Source organism: Cucumis sativus, chromosome 5, assembly GCF_000004075.3.
Source record: "Cucumis sativus cultivar 9930 chromosome 5, Cucumber_9930_V3, whole genome shotgun sequence".
Lineage (NCBI taxonomy): Eukaryota > Viridiplantae > Streptophyta > Magnoliopsida > Cucurbitales > Cucurbitaceae > Cucumis > Cucumis sativus.
This window is the reverse complement of record NC_026659.2, coordinates 27,244,231-27,260,400: the sequence shown is the minus strand read 5'-3', so window position 1 is coordinate 27,260,400 and position 16,170 is coordinate 27,244,231. Positions and strand designations below refer to the sequence as shown.

General features: G+C 35.7%; 3 protein-coding genes across 3 annotated transcripts; 2 read left to right on the top strand and 1 right to left on the bottom strand.

Annotated features, from left to right (window-relative positions):
- The first annotated feature begins 3,026 nt into the window (after positions 1-3,026).
- LOC101220491 (ubiquitin receptor RAD23d) lies at positions 3,027-9,219 on the top strand. Its single transcript, XM_011657469.2, has 12 exons — positions 3,027-3,255; positions 4,723-4,884; positions 5,913-5,969; positions 6,623-6,699; positions 6,791-6,931; positions 7,060-7,237; positions 7,469-7,621; positions 7,754-7,822; positions 7,907-7,954; positions 8,035-8,141; positions 8,222-8,300; positions 8,844-9,219. Exons 1-12 carry the CDS (start codon positions 3,190-3,192, stop codon positions 8,967-8,969), a joined length of 1,263 nt encoding a protein of 420 aa, XP_011655771.1. The 5' UTR covers positions 3,027-3,189; the 3' UTR covers positions 8,970-9,219.
- Positions 9,220-9,358: 139 nt separating this feature from the next.
- Positions 9,359-12,468, top strand: LOC101213411 (ACD11 homolog protein). Its single transcript, XM_004135357.3, has 4 exons — positions 9,359-10,990; positions 11,136-11,308; positions 11,781-11,926; positions 12,019-12,468. Exons 1-4 carry the CDS (start codon positions 10,796-10,798, stop codon positions 12,123-12,125), a joined length of 621 nt encoding a protein of 206 aa, XP_004135405.1. The 5' UTR covers positions 9,359-10,795; the 3' UTR covers positions 12,126-12,468.
- Positions 12,469-12,575: 107 nt separating this feature from the next.
- Positions 12,576-16,170, bottom strand: LOC101220730 (dihydrolipoyllysine-residue acetyltransferase component 4 of pyruvate dehydrogenase complex, chloroplastic). The gene is made up of 6 exons (XM_011657468.2): positions 15,062-16,170; positions 14,782-14,973; positions 14,593-14,680; positions 14,445-14,515; positions 14,267-14,350; positions 12,576-12,942 (listed from the first exon to the last, which is right to left on the bottom strand). Exons 1-6 carry the CDS (start codon positions 15,983-15,985, stop codon positions 12,838-12,840), a joined length of 1,464 nt encoding a protein of 487 aa, XP_011655770.1. The 5' UTR covers positions 15,986-16,170; the 3' UTR covers positions 12,576-12,837.

The following is a 16,170-nucleotide window of genomic DNA, read 5'->3' as shown; positions in this document are numbered from 1 at the left end:
TATGCCTTATGGTTTATGTGTGAATTCTTGAAAATCATTTTGCGTTTCCCTACTCTCCCTCGCCTCCGTTCATAACTTCAGATTCTCCGCCCGATAATTTTTATTTTTATTTTTTTTTTCATAAAGAAAATTAACATCGACGAGTGAGGAGTTAACGGAATAAAGACGGCCACCAAAATTAGTTTTATTTACAATTCAAATATAAAATAATTTCTTCTTTTTTTTTTAATGTTCTTATGGATGACCCATTCGCATAAGCTTCTGCGCTTTGCGTTTGGCCTTCACAAAGATGGTAGATTGTCATTCATTCCTATGGTGGTGTCATTGTGTTTTTCTTCTCACGTGTAAACATGGCCATGGAGATGGCTCTTGTATTAGTGCTACGAATCGTGGTAGTGTGTGCGATCTAGGCATAAAGTTTAGGTTCAATTTCATATACGTATGGAAAGGGTTGTTGATCGTAAAGATCTTTGTGAGAATATCGTCTGTCTATATGATATTAACAAATAACTATGTTAATCTACGGTCCATTATGAAAGTATGAGATGTGAGGTTTATTTCTCTTTGCAGAGATGTGAGGTTTATTTCTCTTTGCAGAGATGTGAGGTTTATTTCTTTCTTAAAACTCTGTGGGTTTCACTGGTGGGAAAACATAGTTCTTATATTTTATATTTTCTATTTTGTTACGAGTGTTCTACTAGTTCACAACTCTAATACACTTTGTTCAAATCAAATCGTTTTTCATTATTTTGTTTGAAAAGTAATTTTAAACTAATATGAGTTTAACTCAATAATAGTTGATTTGTGTTGAAGGTACCATCATCTATCTTTCAAAATTTTTATTTTACACGTGGAATTAATATATTTTTGTTTCTCTTATTTTTCTTTAGTCAAAGAAAACTCGTTAATTTCAAATAAATAGAAGTTTGAACTTGAATCCATTCATTTCAATAATAGCAAATATTTGAAGTTCTAATTTCAGATAAATTGTCAATGGAAGAATTAATAAAATGTTGATAACATTGATGTTTCTTATAACTAATAAATAAATAAACGGGGTTTTTTAAAAAATTAACAAAAAAAAAAAAAAAAAAAAAACTATTAACCCTTCCTAAAAAATATATTAAAGACAAATTTCATTGTTTTGAAAGTAAATATTTTTTAATCTCTAATTTTGCCATTTTCACTATATATAAGATCCAAAAGATTAGGCTAATAATTGAACAATTTTGAAAGGGCTAAATCATGTAGTTTAAATGTTTATTATGGATACTTTTTATTTTATTTTGTCAAAAGCAAGCAAATCAACGTGATGTTTAGATACGTTTGAATTGAATTTTATAAAAACACACACACACACTTTTATTTAGTTTATTTGATAACAAATATTTAAAATAAACCTCAAAAACTATACTAAACCTTCCAATTTATTTTTTAAATTAAACATTTAAAAATATCTTCTAAACACACAATTTCTTGCACTTTATTACTACTAAAAAAATTATTTTACGTGATTGATTGTTTATTGTCGATTTACACTGTTCCTACAAAAATATATGATTTTTTTTTTATTTGCCAATTTATAACTTATTTAGTTCATAATGTTAGCATAATTCGAATAAACCAATTATTGTTATTATTTCGACGTGGGCCGTTAGTTTTCAAAGCCCATCTTGATGATCACTTGGATTTTGGTTCAGCAACTCTTTTGCCCAACAAAATCAGCACCCCAATAATGCCGATCAATATCTACGTACACACATTTGCTTTTATTGAGCCACATCTTCATTTCTTTAATTAACATTCACATTCATTTTAGATTTAGGGTTTAATCTATATTTTTGGTGCAATTTATTATAGTATGGGTTTATAAATTTAGTGTTTACGTGATGGATGCATCTTATTTTAGTATAGTTTAGGATTCATGTATTTGAGTTATTGTTAATTTGGGTAAGATTGTAGTTCTTCTTAGTTCTTTTTAAATTCTATTGTTTTTATGCAAAATAATGTGCTCTCTTAGATATCATACCTTTAAAAAAGTCATATAGAATAGTTACGCAATATATGCTTAATATCACGGATATCCCAAAATACGTGAGATTATACTATAATTTTTAGCATTGACAAAGTAAACGAACTATGTATTAGAGATGTACAGAGATTGATTGTAGAATACCGTAATAAACTATTTAAGTTGAGTGGTTAATCGAGTGTGTTTCTTGGTGAACGAAGTTGTTATACTACTTTAATTGAATTAAAAAGTGAATAAGCATAGAGAATTAATGGAGTTAGATTTTATTTTCTAATTCAAATTTTATGAACTTTTTTTTAATATGCAAATACACAACTCTCACTTCAAACCTCAAATAAATTCGTAAAACAAACTATATATATCAATTGTTATAGGTGTTTTACCAAAGGATTACTCTAAAAAAAACAATTAAACAAGTCGCAAGTAGGAGCATTAAAGGTAAATTTTTTTGTTAGAATTATTTGTTGAAATTGACGGTCAAAATAAATGCAGTCATTAAAACTTTTGAGAGATAAATAATTGATCATTTTAACTATTAAATTGAAGAATGTTTTACTATAATAAGAATGAATTGTTAAAATAATTAATTGTTCAAATGTGGAGTGAGTTATTATAATGTAACCTAACCGAAGTATCGAGCTATCGAGCTCTAGACACTTTCTCAAAACCATTTGTGTGTAGTTCCAATAAGGGAAAAGAAAGAAGTAAAATTGGCACTAAATTGATGGGATAAACATAATCCAACGAATCAAGCGGTGATATCATACTTCGGAATACGCACACTTCGAAGTCGAAGGCCACGTCGGATACACAAATGCAAAAATCTACTCATTTTTCCAGCTATCATCATCTACCTATAACCACAAACTCTTCCATCACTCGCTCTCCCACGCGCCTTTTTATCTCAACATCCCACCAAAATCATTTAAGAGCGTTTTCTTAACGCGCCAAATAGCGCGTAGTTATAACTTTTAACCTCTTATATAAAACCACGGAATTCTGATCCAATCCTTCTTGCTCTCTTTACTTGCGCTTTCGGTTACCGTCGTTCGAATCCTTTGCTCGTTCTAGGGTATTAGCATAATTCTCTCGATTCCGACGTCGGACCTGCTGCTGTGGTCTTGCATCTTCGCGAAGGCAGCGATCAATTTTCGAAGATGAAGATTTTTGTCAAGACTCTCAAGGGCTCACACTTCGAAATCGAAGTTCAGCCTGCAGATACGGTCAGTTTGCTATCTTCATCGGCTTTAGTTTTGCTTTTCTTTTTTTCGTTTTGAATCCTTCGCATTAAGACCTTGGCTCGGAATCGAGGCTCTCCAACTAGGTTTTGGATTTCGGTCTGTGGTAATTACTTCGAATTGAAGTGTAATTAGGGTTTATGTGATGGTTGTTGAATTGTTGTTTCTTGTGTGATTAAATTTGTACTGTGATTTGGAATTTGAATCTTGCTCATCATCGTCACTGCACTAATTCTAAAATGTTTATTTTGTTTCATGTTTTTCTTTTCTTGCAAATATTAAGGAGTTTTTGCTACTGGAGGTTTAGATTGTTGTCGTTGTCGTTCTTAGCATTGAGTTGCGTAGTTAATGCAACACTTGCGTGCCTGTTAATTCAATCATACAACTCATTTCCCAACTGTTGTCAGGGGACTTGGACCAGAATTGATCTCGCTGCTTGTATTTTATGAATGATATATTAAATTCGAAGCAATAAGGAAGAAAAAGAAGGCAGGGAGAAAATCTGATTGATTGAGTGAACGTAGGAGAGAACCTTTGAATGGATAAGAATTGTTTCAGTTCTAATTCAGATATTCAATAAAGGAAAGGAAGGATGGTATATCAATCCCCTACTAATCATAAGTAAACTAAAAACCTGAAATGTATTTAATGTTTTAAACAAGGAGCATCGTTGAGGAACTTTGAGAACACTAAGAAACTGAAATTTAAATACACTTCTGAACTATTCCTATAAGTCTAATTTGAGTATAAACATAACATTCGTGCAACTCTAAATAAATATGTTAGTACAGTAAGCTAGACGTCTCTTACTGCTTTCTGTTGATCACATCAAAACCAAAGCCAACCTATCTTTCTCTTGCTCTAAGCACAATTTCTTTTGTGATAATTAGTTTCTTGATACTTTATTTGTTTTTCTATATTTTTTAACATTTTATTATCTCTTCTTGGTCTTTCAATGACTGGTCAGACTGTAGTGATGAAATTATGTGGCCCAGCAATAAAATACTATCTCTATTGTAGTTTTCCTTTAAACTGATCCTTTAAGTAATCACGTTGTAAAATTAAGTAATCACGTTGTAAAGTGATTCAATCCCATTGTAGTATTTCAAAAAATTGTAGCCACTCCATGCGAAGCACTTCACATTTGTGCCTAACTTTTCTCCTTTTTGCACTCTTGTGGAACTACTTGCTATTTTTTGCAAATACTTTTTCACACATGTTTCTAGAGAGTAAAGATGAAATTATTTTTCTACCTGAAGCAAATGCCTCCTCTATAATTAAGCATCTAACTATCTCTTGAACGAGCAATTGGGTTTGTAATTTGCGTCTTGTCAACCCACTGTCCTTCAACCTTCTCCCTTGGGCAGTGCGTTAAGCATCTAACTATTATTTTTTTTGCAAATATACCTTCTTCCTTTTTTATTACGGAAACTGATTTTTGTTGTTTATTAGGTTGCTGATGTGAAGAAAAACATAGAAACTGTTCAGGGTGCTGATGTTTACCCTGCAGCACAGCAGATGCTTATCCATCAAGGGAAAGTCCTTAAAGATAGCTCAACACTGGAGGAAAATAAAGTTGCAGAAAATAGTTTTATTGTAATAATGTTAACAAAGGTAATGCAGTTAATTTCTTCATTTTTATAATAGGAAGGATCGTTTAAATAATAGTCATGGGAGATACAAGATTATTATTGTTACCAAAGAAAATCTTGATTCCTTGTTTAAATTAAAATATGTTACCTCACACCATCATCATAAAGTTATCGTGAATGCCAATACCAGCCAAGCTTCACATAACTGAACTATATGCTAAAACGAAACAAGATTCTATAGTTCAGTCAACCATGTTTGACACTGAATTGCACCTGGATAAGTGTTTTGGCTTGAGCCTTTTTTATTGTCGTGGTTGAACTTTATGGAAAAAGGGTTAATATATCTCTTTTTGAGGATGCAAGTTTGGTTGGGTGGATCAGTTTTGTAAGGACAATTCTGAAACATCCTTCTTATCTGGAACAGTTGCTGTTGCTTGCTGTTGTTGGAGGTGTTATTCCACCCTCATCAGGACAAGGGCTGTATACTTTGGTGGTCTGCCTTTTTACTACTTTATGAGGGATGTGGCTGGAGAGAAATAGGAGATGGTTTTCAATTGAGTGGAGAGGTCTTGGGAAGAAGTTGAGGTTTAGGGCTTCCCTATTTAGCCTCCCTGGTCGATGTAATCTTTTATTTTTTATATGAAAAAATATTTTTTTTTCAATTAATGCCAGTTTTTTATTTAAAAAATGGTACAAGAAAAGAAAACCGATTGTTAAACCTTGACTACTTGTTCTTTTAGTGTTATGACTGTTTACTGTTGGTTTGGGGAAATATTTTGCAAATGCTCATATGACCTTGCCTTGAGTGGGAGGCTCATAATTGGTAGTCTAGAGCTCATGCTAGGAAGTGTCGGCACTGACATGGAAGAGATTGTTTTTGCCTGTATGTTCCTAAGTTGCACAGCATTGTGTGATATGCTTAGTCTTACTAGATCATATTGCGACTTTTACTTATTGGTTAAAGTGTGAACCCTTTTGTTTATTTCTCTTCATTATCTTTACGTTTTGTTTTGCTTCAAATGATATTTTTCCCTCACTTTTTGTATGTAGAATAAAAGTTCATCAGGTGGGACATCTTCTACCACACATGCTGCGCCAGTAGCAAAGGTAAGGAATAACAATTCTATGTTTACTGGCTAGTGGTAAAGGTGGTGACTTAATTCACTTTTTATCTTGTTTTTATCTTCCCTTTTTTTCCTTCTCTCTGTTTTTCACTGAGTTTGTTGGATGGTATTATCAAATTCTAGTTTGAGCTTTTCAGTATTTAATTTTTGTTTGTATTTATTTTAGTTAGCTAATAGTTATACCTGTTTCTGAAAGAGGTTGGCCATTTTCACATTATTGAGTGAAGCTATCTGTTACTCTTATGTTAAGATTGAAAGATGTTTTTATTTTTTATTATTAAAAAACAACTCTTATTTTCTTCTTAAAATAGTGGACAATAAAAACCTATCTTCGGGTATTTATATTATTGACAATGACAATATGATTTTTCAATACTAATTGCATAATGTTTTGTTTTGAAGAGATCGATGTACTATAATATAGTTATTCTCATGATTATCTCCAAATAATCGCATTAAAAATATTCATGATGATGCTTGATGTTCTGTCGCCAATCTGTTGGAGTTAAAGCAGAGTTTTTCAATTTTGTTATTTATTTTCCATAAAATATTGTTTTTTTTACTAATTCTCCTGTTAAAGAAAGGAAATAAAGATGAAAAAAATGGGAGATATATTTGATAATGACCTACTTGCAGGCACCACAGAGCACTGCCCCTGCACCTGCTGCTACTCCAGTGTCAACTACTGAAGTTCCATTACCAACTTCAGCACCGTGAGTTTAGATTTTATCGCCAACTTTCACTACATCTTTCCGGAATAACTGTTCTCGGAGCATTTATAATTCATAATGATCTATACTTCAGGCCTGCTAGTGTTACTGCTTCTTCTCCTCCCGCTCCCTCTCCCACTCCTGTTCCTGTTCCTGCTCCTGCTCCTGCTCCTACTCCTACTCCTACTCCTACTCCGGCTGCAGCTCCAGCTCCATCTCTTGCAACTACTGTTTTGTGAGGACTTCTACCCTTCTCTTGATGTTTTTTCATATTCCATCTTCCATTATATAGGATCTTTCTCTCTATCTTTCTCTTCAGAGTTCTAGTTTTCTAAATTTTCTCTATTACACTCTGAAACACAGGCCGGATGCCGATGTCTATAGCCAAGCAGCTTCTAACCTGGTTGCTGGTAGTAACTTGGAGGAGACTGTCCAACAGATTCTTGACATGGGCGAAGGGGTTTGGGACAGGGACACTGTTGTTCGGGCGCTCCGTGCTGCTTACAACAATCCAGAAAGGGCTGTTGATTACCTTTATTCTGTAAGTTCATTAATATCTTCCAGTTCTCCTGTTATTCTTGACTCGTTATATTTTAGTTAAGTTTTCTTTTGAGGATTTCCTTCAGTCGGGGAATGGGCCTTGGCCTGTAATTTTACTTCCTATGGCTTGATGATCCGATCCTGTGTGGTGAAGGAATAAATGGGCACACTTTTATCTCCAAGTTTAATTTGTTTAGGATGTATTGCCTGAACAAAATTATCACATATATAGGGAATACCTGAACAAGTTGAAGCCCCACCTGCTCGAGTTCCGTCTACCGTGCAAGCAAGCAACCCTTCTGCTCAACCTGCACAGCCAGCCCAACCTGCATCTGCGCCGTCATCGACTGGCCCAAATGCTAATCCATTAGATCTCTTTCCTCAGGTAGGAAAAGATAAGTTCAGCAACTTGATAGGCCTGTTATAATATTACAAGTTTGCTAGGAAAAAGGAAATTCAAGCAATTGTGGGCTTTTTCAAACTTGCAAATTAATGGACCTAATTGTCTTTTCTTCAGGGCTTGCCTAATCTTGGTTCCGGAGCTGTTGGTTCCGGCAGTCTTGATTTTCTACGAAATAGTCCTCAGGTCTCTCTCTTTCCTAATTATTCCAAACTGGCACGTTCACTTCATGTATCTCCTGCTTCTGAAATCTGTTTTTGCCTGTCTCAGTTCCAAGCTTTGCGAGCAATGGTCCGAGCTAACCCTCAGATACTCCAGGTGCTTCATCCACTATTAATACCTTTTTCTAAACATGAGGTTCGATTTACACAAGTTCCTTTTCCTTAATTTTGTTTCAGCCTATGCTTCAAGAGTTGGGTAAACAAAATCCTCAGCTGATTAGGCTTATTCAAGATCATCAACCTGACTTCCTTCGCTTGATTAATGAGCCCCTCGAAGGAGAAGGGTGCGTCTTTTTTCTTTCACTTATTTTGAAACAAAGATGGAAGTTTTTGGATTAATGATAATATCTGTAAACTTGTTCAGGAATATACTTGGGCAGCTAGCTGAGGCTATGCCCCAGGCTATAACTGTAACCCCGGAGGAGCGTGAAGCCATTCAACGGGTTAGTTTACCTTCTCTATTACTAGATAACCAGAACTGTTTTAGAGAGAATTCTATCTATCTATATGTAATATCCAATTACAAGTGAAATTCTCTCAATTTGGCATCTTGTCCATTTTAAGTGTCTAATTGGTCTTTCGAGCTTTCAATTAATTATCTATATGTATCATCATATAGATCATTAAACTTTCAATTTTATGCCATCTTTTCAGATTTTAAAATTTAACCAATTTATTAAAATAATAAATTAAAAAATTTCTTTTTCAACCTTTTAATTCAAGTCTAACAGTAGGTTTGAATATAAAAAAGAAAGTCTAACAATAGATCAATGAGCTTGACACCATTGAAAATGTAAAGAATCTATAAGATGGACCCTTAAGCTTTGGAACTTATCTGTAAATGGATCCAAATAGACATGATCTTGAACGTTTTAAAATGTAATATAACTTTAAGAGAGAGGCAATTGGATTCAACTGGTTTTGTTTAACTTTATCGTTGATGTTTTTTTTTCTTTTTTTTTTTTTTGTCTTCGTTTTCCATTCAGCTTGAGGATATGGGTTTCGACAGAGGTCTAGTTGTGGAGGTTTTCTTTGCATGCAACAAAAACGAGGAAATGGCTGCCAACTATCTTTTAGATCATATCCACGAATTTGAGGGTAATCAGAACTAAGTCCCGATTCTCCTTCCAATTTTAATAAGCCCACCAAAAAAACGAAGGAAAAAGAAAAGTGAAAGAAAAAAAAGGTATATGAAAAAGACAGCGAATCCAACATCATCTAAACAAAAAGGAAAGAATCTGTATTTATCCGTCGTGCTTCCCTCTTTAAATCTGTCTTTTATCTTTTTTCGCCCTTTGGCAACATTGTGAATTGTGTTTGCTGTGAACATAGATGTGAAGATGCGTTTTATCCTTCTCTCTCTCTCTCTCTCTCTCTCTCTCTCTCTCTCTCTCTCTCTCTCTCTCTCTCTCTCTTTCTCTCTCTGTATCTTTCCCTTAAATTTTAATTCGCAACTCAGTACTCCCTTCTCTCATTCTCATCTCTACCTTTTATTCTATTCCCTTGTTTATCTTTCCCTTTTCCACATTTTCTTTGTATTTTTTTTCCGTTACCAAAAATGGGTTTCTTCCGAGTCTATTATTTTGACAGTGATGGTCTCTTAGGCTAAAGGATCAAACAGGCATGGTGATCATTCTAACTTATAAAAATGTAATGGAATCCGTACTATCTGTCAATTTCACATTCATAAGTGTTCCTAAGGTCAGAGGACGGTAAGTACTAAAGTTTCTTTTGTTAAAAAGTTGCAAAAATGCTATCACTATATCTAAATCCAAGACATTATCTATCTTTTCTTAGTGACATTGGGAGTCATATGGATTTATCTCATCCCGTGTTAGTACATGATTGTGGATACTCGTTTATATTAATTACATCCTAAATGTAACATCTATCGCTTCTTAAGAATGCAAGTGTAAGAAAGGATCAATTGAAATTTTTGTTCTGACAATTAATTTGGACAATCATCTATGGTCCATTCAACTAGGAAGAGACTAAGTCAAAATTTCCATAAATTATCAATTTAGTTTATGATGTTGTTTATAGTACTAACAACAGATTTAGTCAAGTTTTTATTTATTTTATCTTTTTACAGTTTACTAATCTACTATACTATATCAGATATAGTATATCTACCCAAAAAAAAAAAATACCATTATTTAATATGCTAATAGAAATTTGAAGTTTTTAACTTTGTAGAGAAATTACCGCACATTCGACTTGTAATTTAACTATTTTTTATTAGTTTAACAAAATGGAGGATTTTATATCCTTAACCATGTTATCTAATCGAACTTCAATGCATCTCATTTTTAATGAGAAAGGATTAGACATTTATACAGAAATAATACCAATATGTTAAAAATTAATAAAAGTAAAGTACATCTTTTATTTTATTTCATCTGTAAATTTTTTGTATTTTTAATTCCAGAGACATTTTTTTTTCGTTTCAATAAATGGTAAATATTTGTTTGATTTAATAACACAAAATGTTTTTTTTAGAAGAAAATAAAAACGAGAATGAAAGGTTGATTTATTATTTCGATTTTCTAAGAAGGTTTCCAACTGATATGACGCGAAATTAGTGAGCACACAGCCATGAACCATACACCACTTTCTCTCTCTTCTCTCTCTCCTCTATTCAGCGTTTCGAAATTTCAAAATTCTGTTGGACAAACCGCATCCGTAGCAAACTTCCCAACTTCCCAAACCCACACAATAAGAAATAAAAAGAAACATTCATCCAAATCCCCAGTTTCCATTACAGATTCTTCACATAAGAAAAGTTGAAATTCCTTCCATTACTTGCAAATTCCCAACTGGGTTCCCATTACTTTCTTCTCTCAGTCTCCATTTCTTTGAAATCTCCAATGATTCTGTGAAAAAAACTTTCATGTATAATGGTGGTGGATGTGGCTTTGGATTTTGAGCGCCCATAAAAATGGATAATGGTGCGACCCCCCTTACCGCCATAGCCGAGTCCTTCGAAGGGCTTGCCAAATTAGTAAAATCTTTGAAGAATTCTTCTCAAGAACTCCGATTGGATACGCTCTGTGATGCTTGTTCTCTTGTCTCTATTCTTTTCAGTTCTCTTGGCCTCGCCTTCAAATTCGCTGAGTTAGAGTACGTCTCCAAGGTTATATTCCTCTAAATTCTTCATCTTCTATTTTGTTTCTTTATCAGATTGCAAATAGAATGAAATTTGAATGGTCAATGATATTTGGAATTCAAATGGAATCACCCCGATTTTATGAGTTTTTTTTTTTTTTTTTTGCTTTTAGGTGCGTGATCTTGTGGAAGCTTCCAAGAAATATGAGACATTGCATACGATACTTGATGCTGATATTGCAAATGACACGGTCAAAACGCCTGGAAGCCATTCTCGCAATCTGCGTCGAGTTCGGCAAGGATTGGACCTTATTAGAGCTCTGTTTGAACAGTTCATGTCCACTGAGTAAGCTCTCTAACCATTTTGATATTACTTTTTGCAATGAAGATGGAAGAAGTAATGTCCATTTCCTTTTTTGTCAATGTTTCTCAGAAGTTCATGAAGTGATGGATTTGTTTCACCCTTTTTACAGAAAAAATGTTTTGTCGTTACCTTCTGATCTTTGGATCATCTTTACCCTGTTTCTCCCGCTACAGAAGAATTTATATGAATGATTAAATGCTTCTTAATTGGATCCATGAATTCGAAACCTAGTTCATATAGGCAGGCATCAGGGATCAAACTCTCTTTCCATATTCATAATGTAGTAATATAATATTGTTTAAAAAAAGGAAAAAAGGCTTGAATCTAATAGGAAGTCAACAGTATTTGAACTTCAAACCTCTTCATCCGTCAGCAGATACTTACATCAATTTTGGACCTCTTATTTGAATATTGAAAAGGGGAAACTTACCAAACTTCTCACTTGTGCCTTCAGTGAATATTCATTAAGAGATGCTGCCTCAACAGCTTATACCCGAGTATGCGCGCCCTACCATAGCTGGGCAGTCAGAACAGCAGTTTCAGCTGGAATGTATACTCTTCCAACAAGGGAGCAGCTTTTGTTAAAGCTTAACGAAACCAGTATGATGCTCATTTCATTTACTCTTCCTAATTATAGGGCTAAATATGTTGTATGCACAAGTAAATTTACAGCACCTTTTTCGCCATTACAGATCAGTCGGCAGAGAAGAAAATGAGAAGGTATATCAATGCTTCGGGCCCGGTTATAGAATATATTGACAAGCTTTACATTTCTAGGAAGATCAGCTTGGACTGGTGACGTTTGACCTCATGTAGACAATTGATTCTTCACTAATCCTATCTAAAGCAAAGCAGCACCTCATTTCTGACGGAGTTGGTAGCAAAAGAAAGTTGAAGGATATGATTTCAACATAAACTATTTTCCTTTGTACTACACATTTTGTTTAGTGTTATTATCTGTATATATATAATATTTGAACTCATAACGTCTGATCGTTTTGGAGTATAGGACAGATCATGGTAAAAGGTCACAGTACCTTTCAATTTGAGTATAAAACAAAAGGGAAAAACAGTAGAATTTGGATCAGTTGAAGGATATGATTCTCAACGTAAACTATTGTCCGGCAAAAGTTTGAAGGTTAGGAGTTGTTTAAGAAACTGTTTCTTTATCAAATATCTTTGTCAAATGGATAAAAACGAACTTCTTCCATTGAGTTTCTACCAATTACATTTCCATACGCAACAACAATTTAGAAAAAGTAAATCAACTCATTATTACTCTTCAAATCTTTTAGAAATAGAAAATAAATATGAAGTATCTATCAAAATAAAGTATCAATAGGACCTCATGCACAAAAGGGATTCCTCTGGGACTCTATTTAACTTAAGCTTCCATCATTCCGTGGCCAAAAAAGAACAAAAAACAAAAAACAAAAACAAAAGGACTTTTGTTTTTCATTCCTCCTGCAGTCAAGTTTTAATTGATCATGAAATATGCAAATGAAGACTTTCTACAAGGTCAGGCTTTCTGGATTCTCAACTATCTTTGCGAAGGTCTGAAGGAAGGCAGCCAAGTCAGCACCATAAACTATTCGGTGATCAGCAGTCACATTCACCTGCAAAATGCAGAATTTGCCAGTCAATAAGACGTCTATACACTAGAAAGGTTTTCCGCCAACGTCCACTAGACTAGAAGCTTTGCACACCACACCAGAATACAAGAAAATAATTATAGAATGATTAAGAAGAATTGCTCTACACAAAACCACTACCATAAGTACAGATAAACTTTACCAACCCTCTAAGTCTTTGTGGAGATATGAAATGTCGTTATGTACGCATGTACTTGCTATCTCTAATAATATTCAGAGTGGAAGTTTGTAGTTACATGAAATTAGGCAAAGGTCAGCTGTATGCCAAATAGGGTGCTCAGTTGCGCCAACCGAATAAAATCAGTATTCAGTGGCTTCAAGACTGAAAAACCGAACTGAAGTTGTTATATAATCAGAAAAATAGGACTGAGCACCAAAGACCTTCCATTTGGTTGGCCACATTTAAAGGAAAGAAGCATTGCTGAAAATCCTAAATGGTTAAGGCAATAGATCCAACGGTTATGGCCAAAAAGACCAAAATCCATTTTCGTAAGTGTAAAAGTGCCCTTTCTTGAGAAGACTTCTAGGAAGGTTGATTGGCTTTCTCCGTCCATTTTTACATATTTTACTCTCTCGTGGAGAAGAAATTTTTAGTAGCCAACGTTGTATTCGCTCTTTTTGATGGAACCATAATATCAGAAGAAATTTTAATGATTGATAGAGCTACATGACTTCTTCTTGGGCACTATAGTGATGCCCCCTGGGACAGGGTGCAAGGACAAATCTGACATATTCTCTACCAAACCCTCTGAATGGTAATCTCATAAAGGCTTTTCCTTCATTCCCTCTCTGGCTTCTCTTGCAAGTGTATTTGTAATACAGAACCCCCGTAAAAATGGCTTTCTAGGGAGCTTATACTCGCTGGTGCCAACACCCAAGAAAAAGTCCAAGCCAGAAATTCTAACATCGTTTTTCTCCAAGGTAGGATAGATACTAGACAGTATAAAGATCAAGATCAGATCTAACAGATCTCATTTCTATCAACCAAACACAAGTCATTTTCAAGCAAATAAAACTAGTTCCTGTGTAAATTTAAACACGGGCCTGTCTGTTTCCATGCCTTCCATTCATTTCCTGAACTATTGTTAACATTTCTTCGGAAAGCTTAACCTAAGAATCCTTGTATTGATCATGATCCATGAATACAGTTCAATATAGTTTAGATGTCTTATTGGCTTAACTAATTCCTCTTAAGATTAGGACTGCACAGTAACTAACCTTAAATTCAGCATTCATAATAAACAGAAATGAGAACGGAACAAAATGTTAGAAGAAACAGAAAACTCACCAACATTTTACTTTTCACGCTGAAAAAGCCATCAGCATCAGTGACAACAGTAGGCTTTGATGCTCCAACGGCCATGATAGCTCCCTGAAATAATGTGGAATAATCAACACAAAACGCAAAGAAACAAAGGGACCAGAAAAATCCATTGCCTATGTATAGCCAAACTCTGATTACTCACCTGGCCAGGAGGAAGTATAGCATCGAACTTGTCCACTCCAAACATCCCCAGATTGGAAAGTGTAAAAGTTCCTACAGGTAGCACAATTCAATTTCAGTCCGCCCCATGGCTTAGGTAAACTCAAACACACACAGGGAAGTGTTGGTACCTGAATTGTATTCATGGGGCTGAAGCTGCTTGGATCTAGCTTTCTCAACCAATTCTTTCCATTTTTGAGACAGCAGGTAGAGGTCCAACTGCAATGATAAAAGAAAAATAAGAAGATACCCAAAAGAACAATATCTATAACACGCCTCAGTACATCCAACGATATTAATCCGTAAAGTAATCAACTCGCCTTATCTGCATCCTGAAGAACAGGTGTTATCAACCCACCGTTGATAGCCACGGCTACTGCAATATTAATGTTGCTATTATACGTAAAACTTTTCCCGTCTTTACAGCTTGCATTTACAACAGGATGCTGAGCGAGGGCCATTGCAGCAGCCTTGGCCAAGAGGGCAGTCATTGTGACACCCTTTGGTTTCACCTGAAATCGTTGCAATTGCCCAATTAAATGGTCAACAACTTCCAAACGGATGGAAAAATCCACTAAATCATGCAAATATTTCATGTACCTTCTCATAGAGGGCATCCAAAGCATCAGTGGACACCGGATAACCAACTCTGAATGTAGGAACAGAGAGACTCTCCACCATATTCTTAGACACCGCCGCCTGCATTGTCGTGAATGGCACAACAGTCGAGCCTGGAACTGGAGGAGGCAAGTTGGAAGGAGCTGCAGAAGCTTTCGATGGAACCGCGGCAGCCTCAGCAGCCACGGGTGAAGCTACATTGCTTACAGCAGGCTTCGAAGGGGCAATTCCAGCGGCAGCCTCCACATCCGCGGGAGTAATTCGACCGAATGGACCAGTACCAGTTACCGATCCAATATCCACCTTATGCTGTTTAGCTAGCTTCTTCGCCTGAGGAGTAGCCACGATCTTCTTGGGCCCGTCCGACGGAGGCGATGACTGAGATATTGCCGGAGCAGGACTCGAAGAGGGAGGGGGAGGAGAGGGAGAAACAGCAGCCGCAGGAGCTGCAGGAGCCGAAGTGGATTTAGACGCAGCTTTAGCCTTAGCCTCAGCAACTTCCTCTTCAGTCTCAGCCAATAAACCAATCGGAGCTCCAACAGGAGCAGTTTCACCCTCTCCAACAACAATAGCAGCGAGAATTCCGTCATAGAAAGTCTCAACATCCATGTCGGCCTTATCAGACTCCACAACGACAACGCTCTCGCCTTTGGATAGAACGTCCCCTTCGGATTTGACCCACGAAACGATCTTGCCCTCGGTCATGGTGGAGCTAAGGGCAGGCATGAAAATCTCCCTAATCTTGGATTGAATGACGGGAAGCCTCCGACGATAATTAGCGGGAACTGAGGTGTGTGAACGAGAAGAGCTCCATGGGAGGCGAGAAGAGACTGAATAAGAGAATGAAAATGGAACGGAGGTGGTGTTGCTGGAGAGAGCAGCTCGAGAAAGGAAGGGGGATGCCATTGGAGAAATGGAGAAGATCTGTTAGAGAGAAGTGTGTGTGGAGATTTGGAAGAGAAGTTTAAGAGAAAAAGGGCGGAGAGGACGAGGCGTTCGTTGGGAGATTTGAGCTACTTCAACTCTGTTTCCATCGCCTACATTTGGCTCACTCAAATCTCTCCTTTTCCCTACTTTTCCTTCCTTTCTTT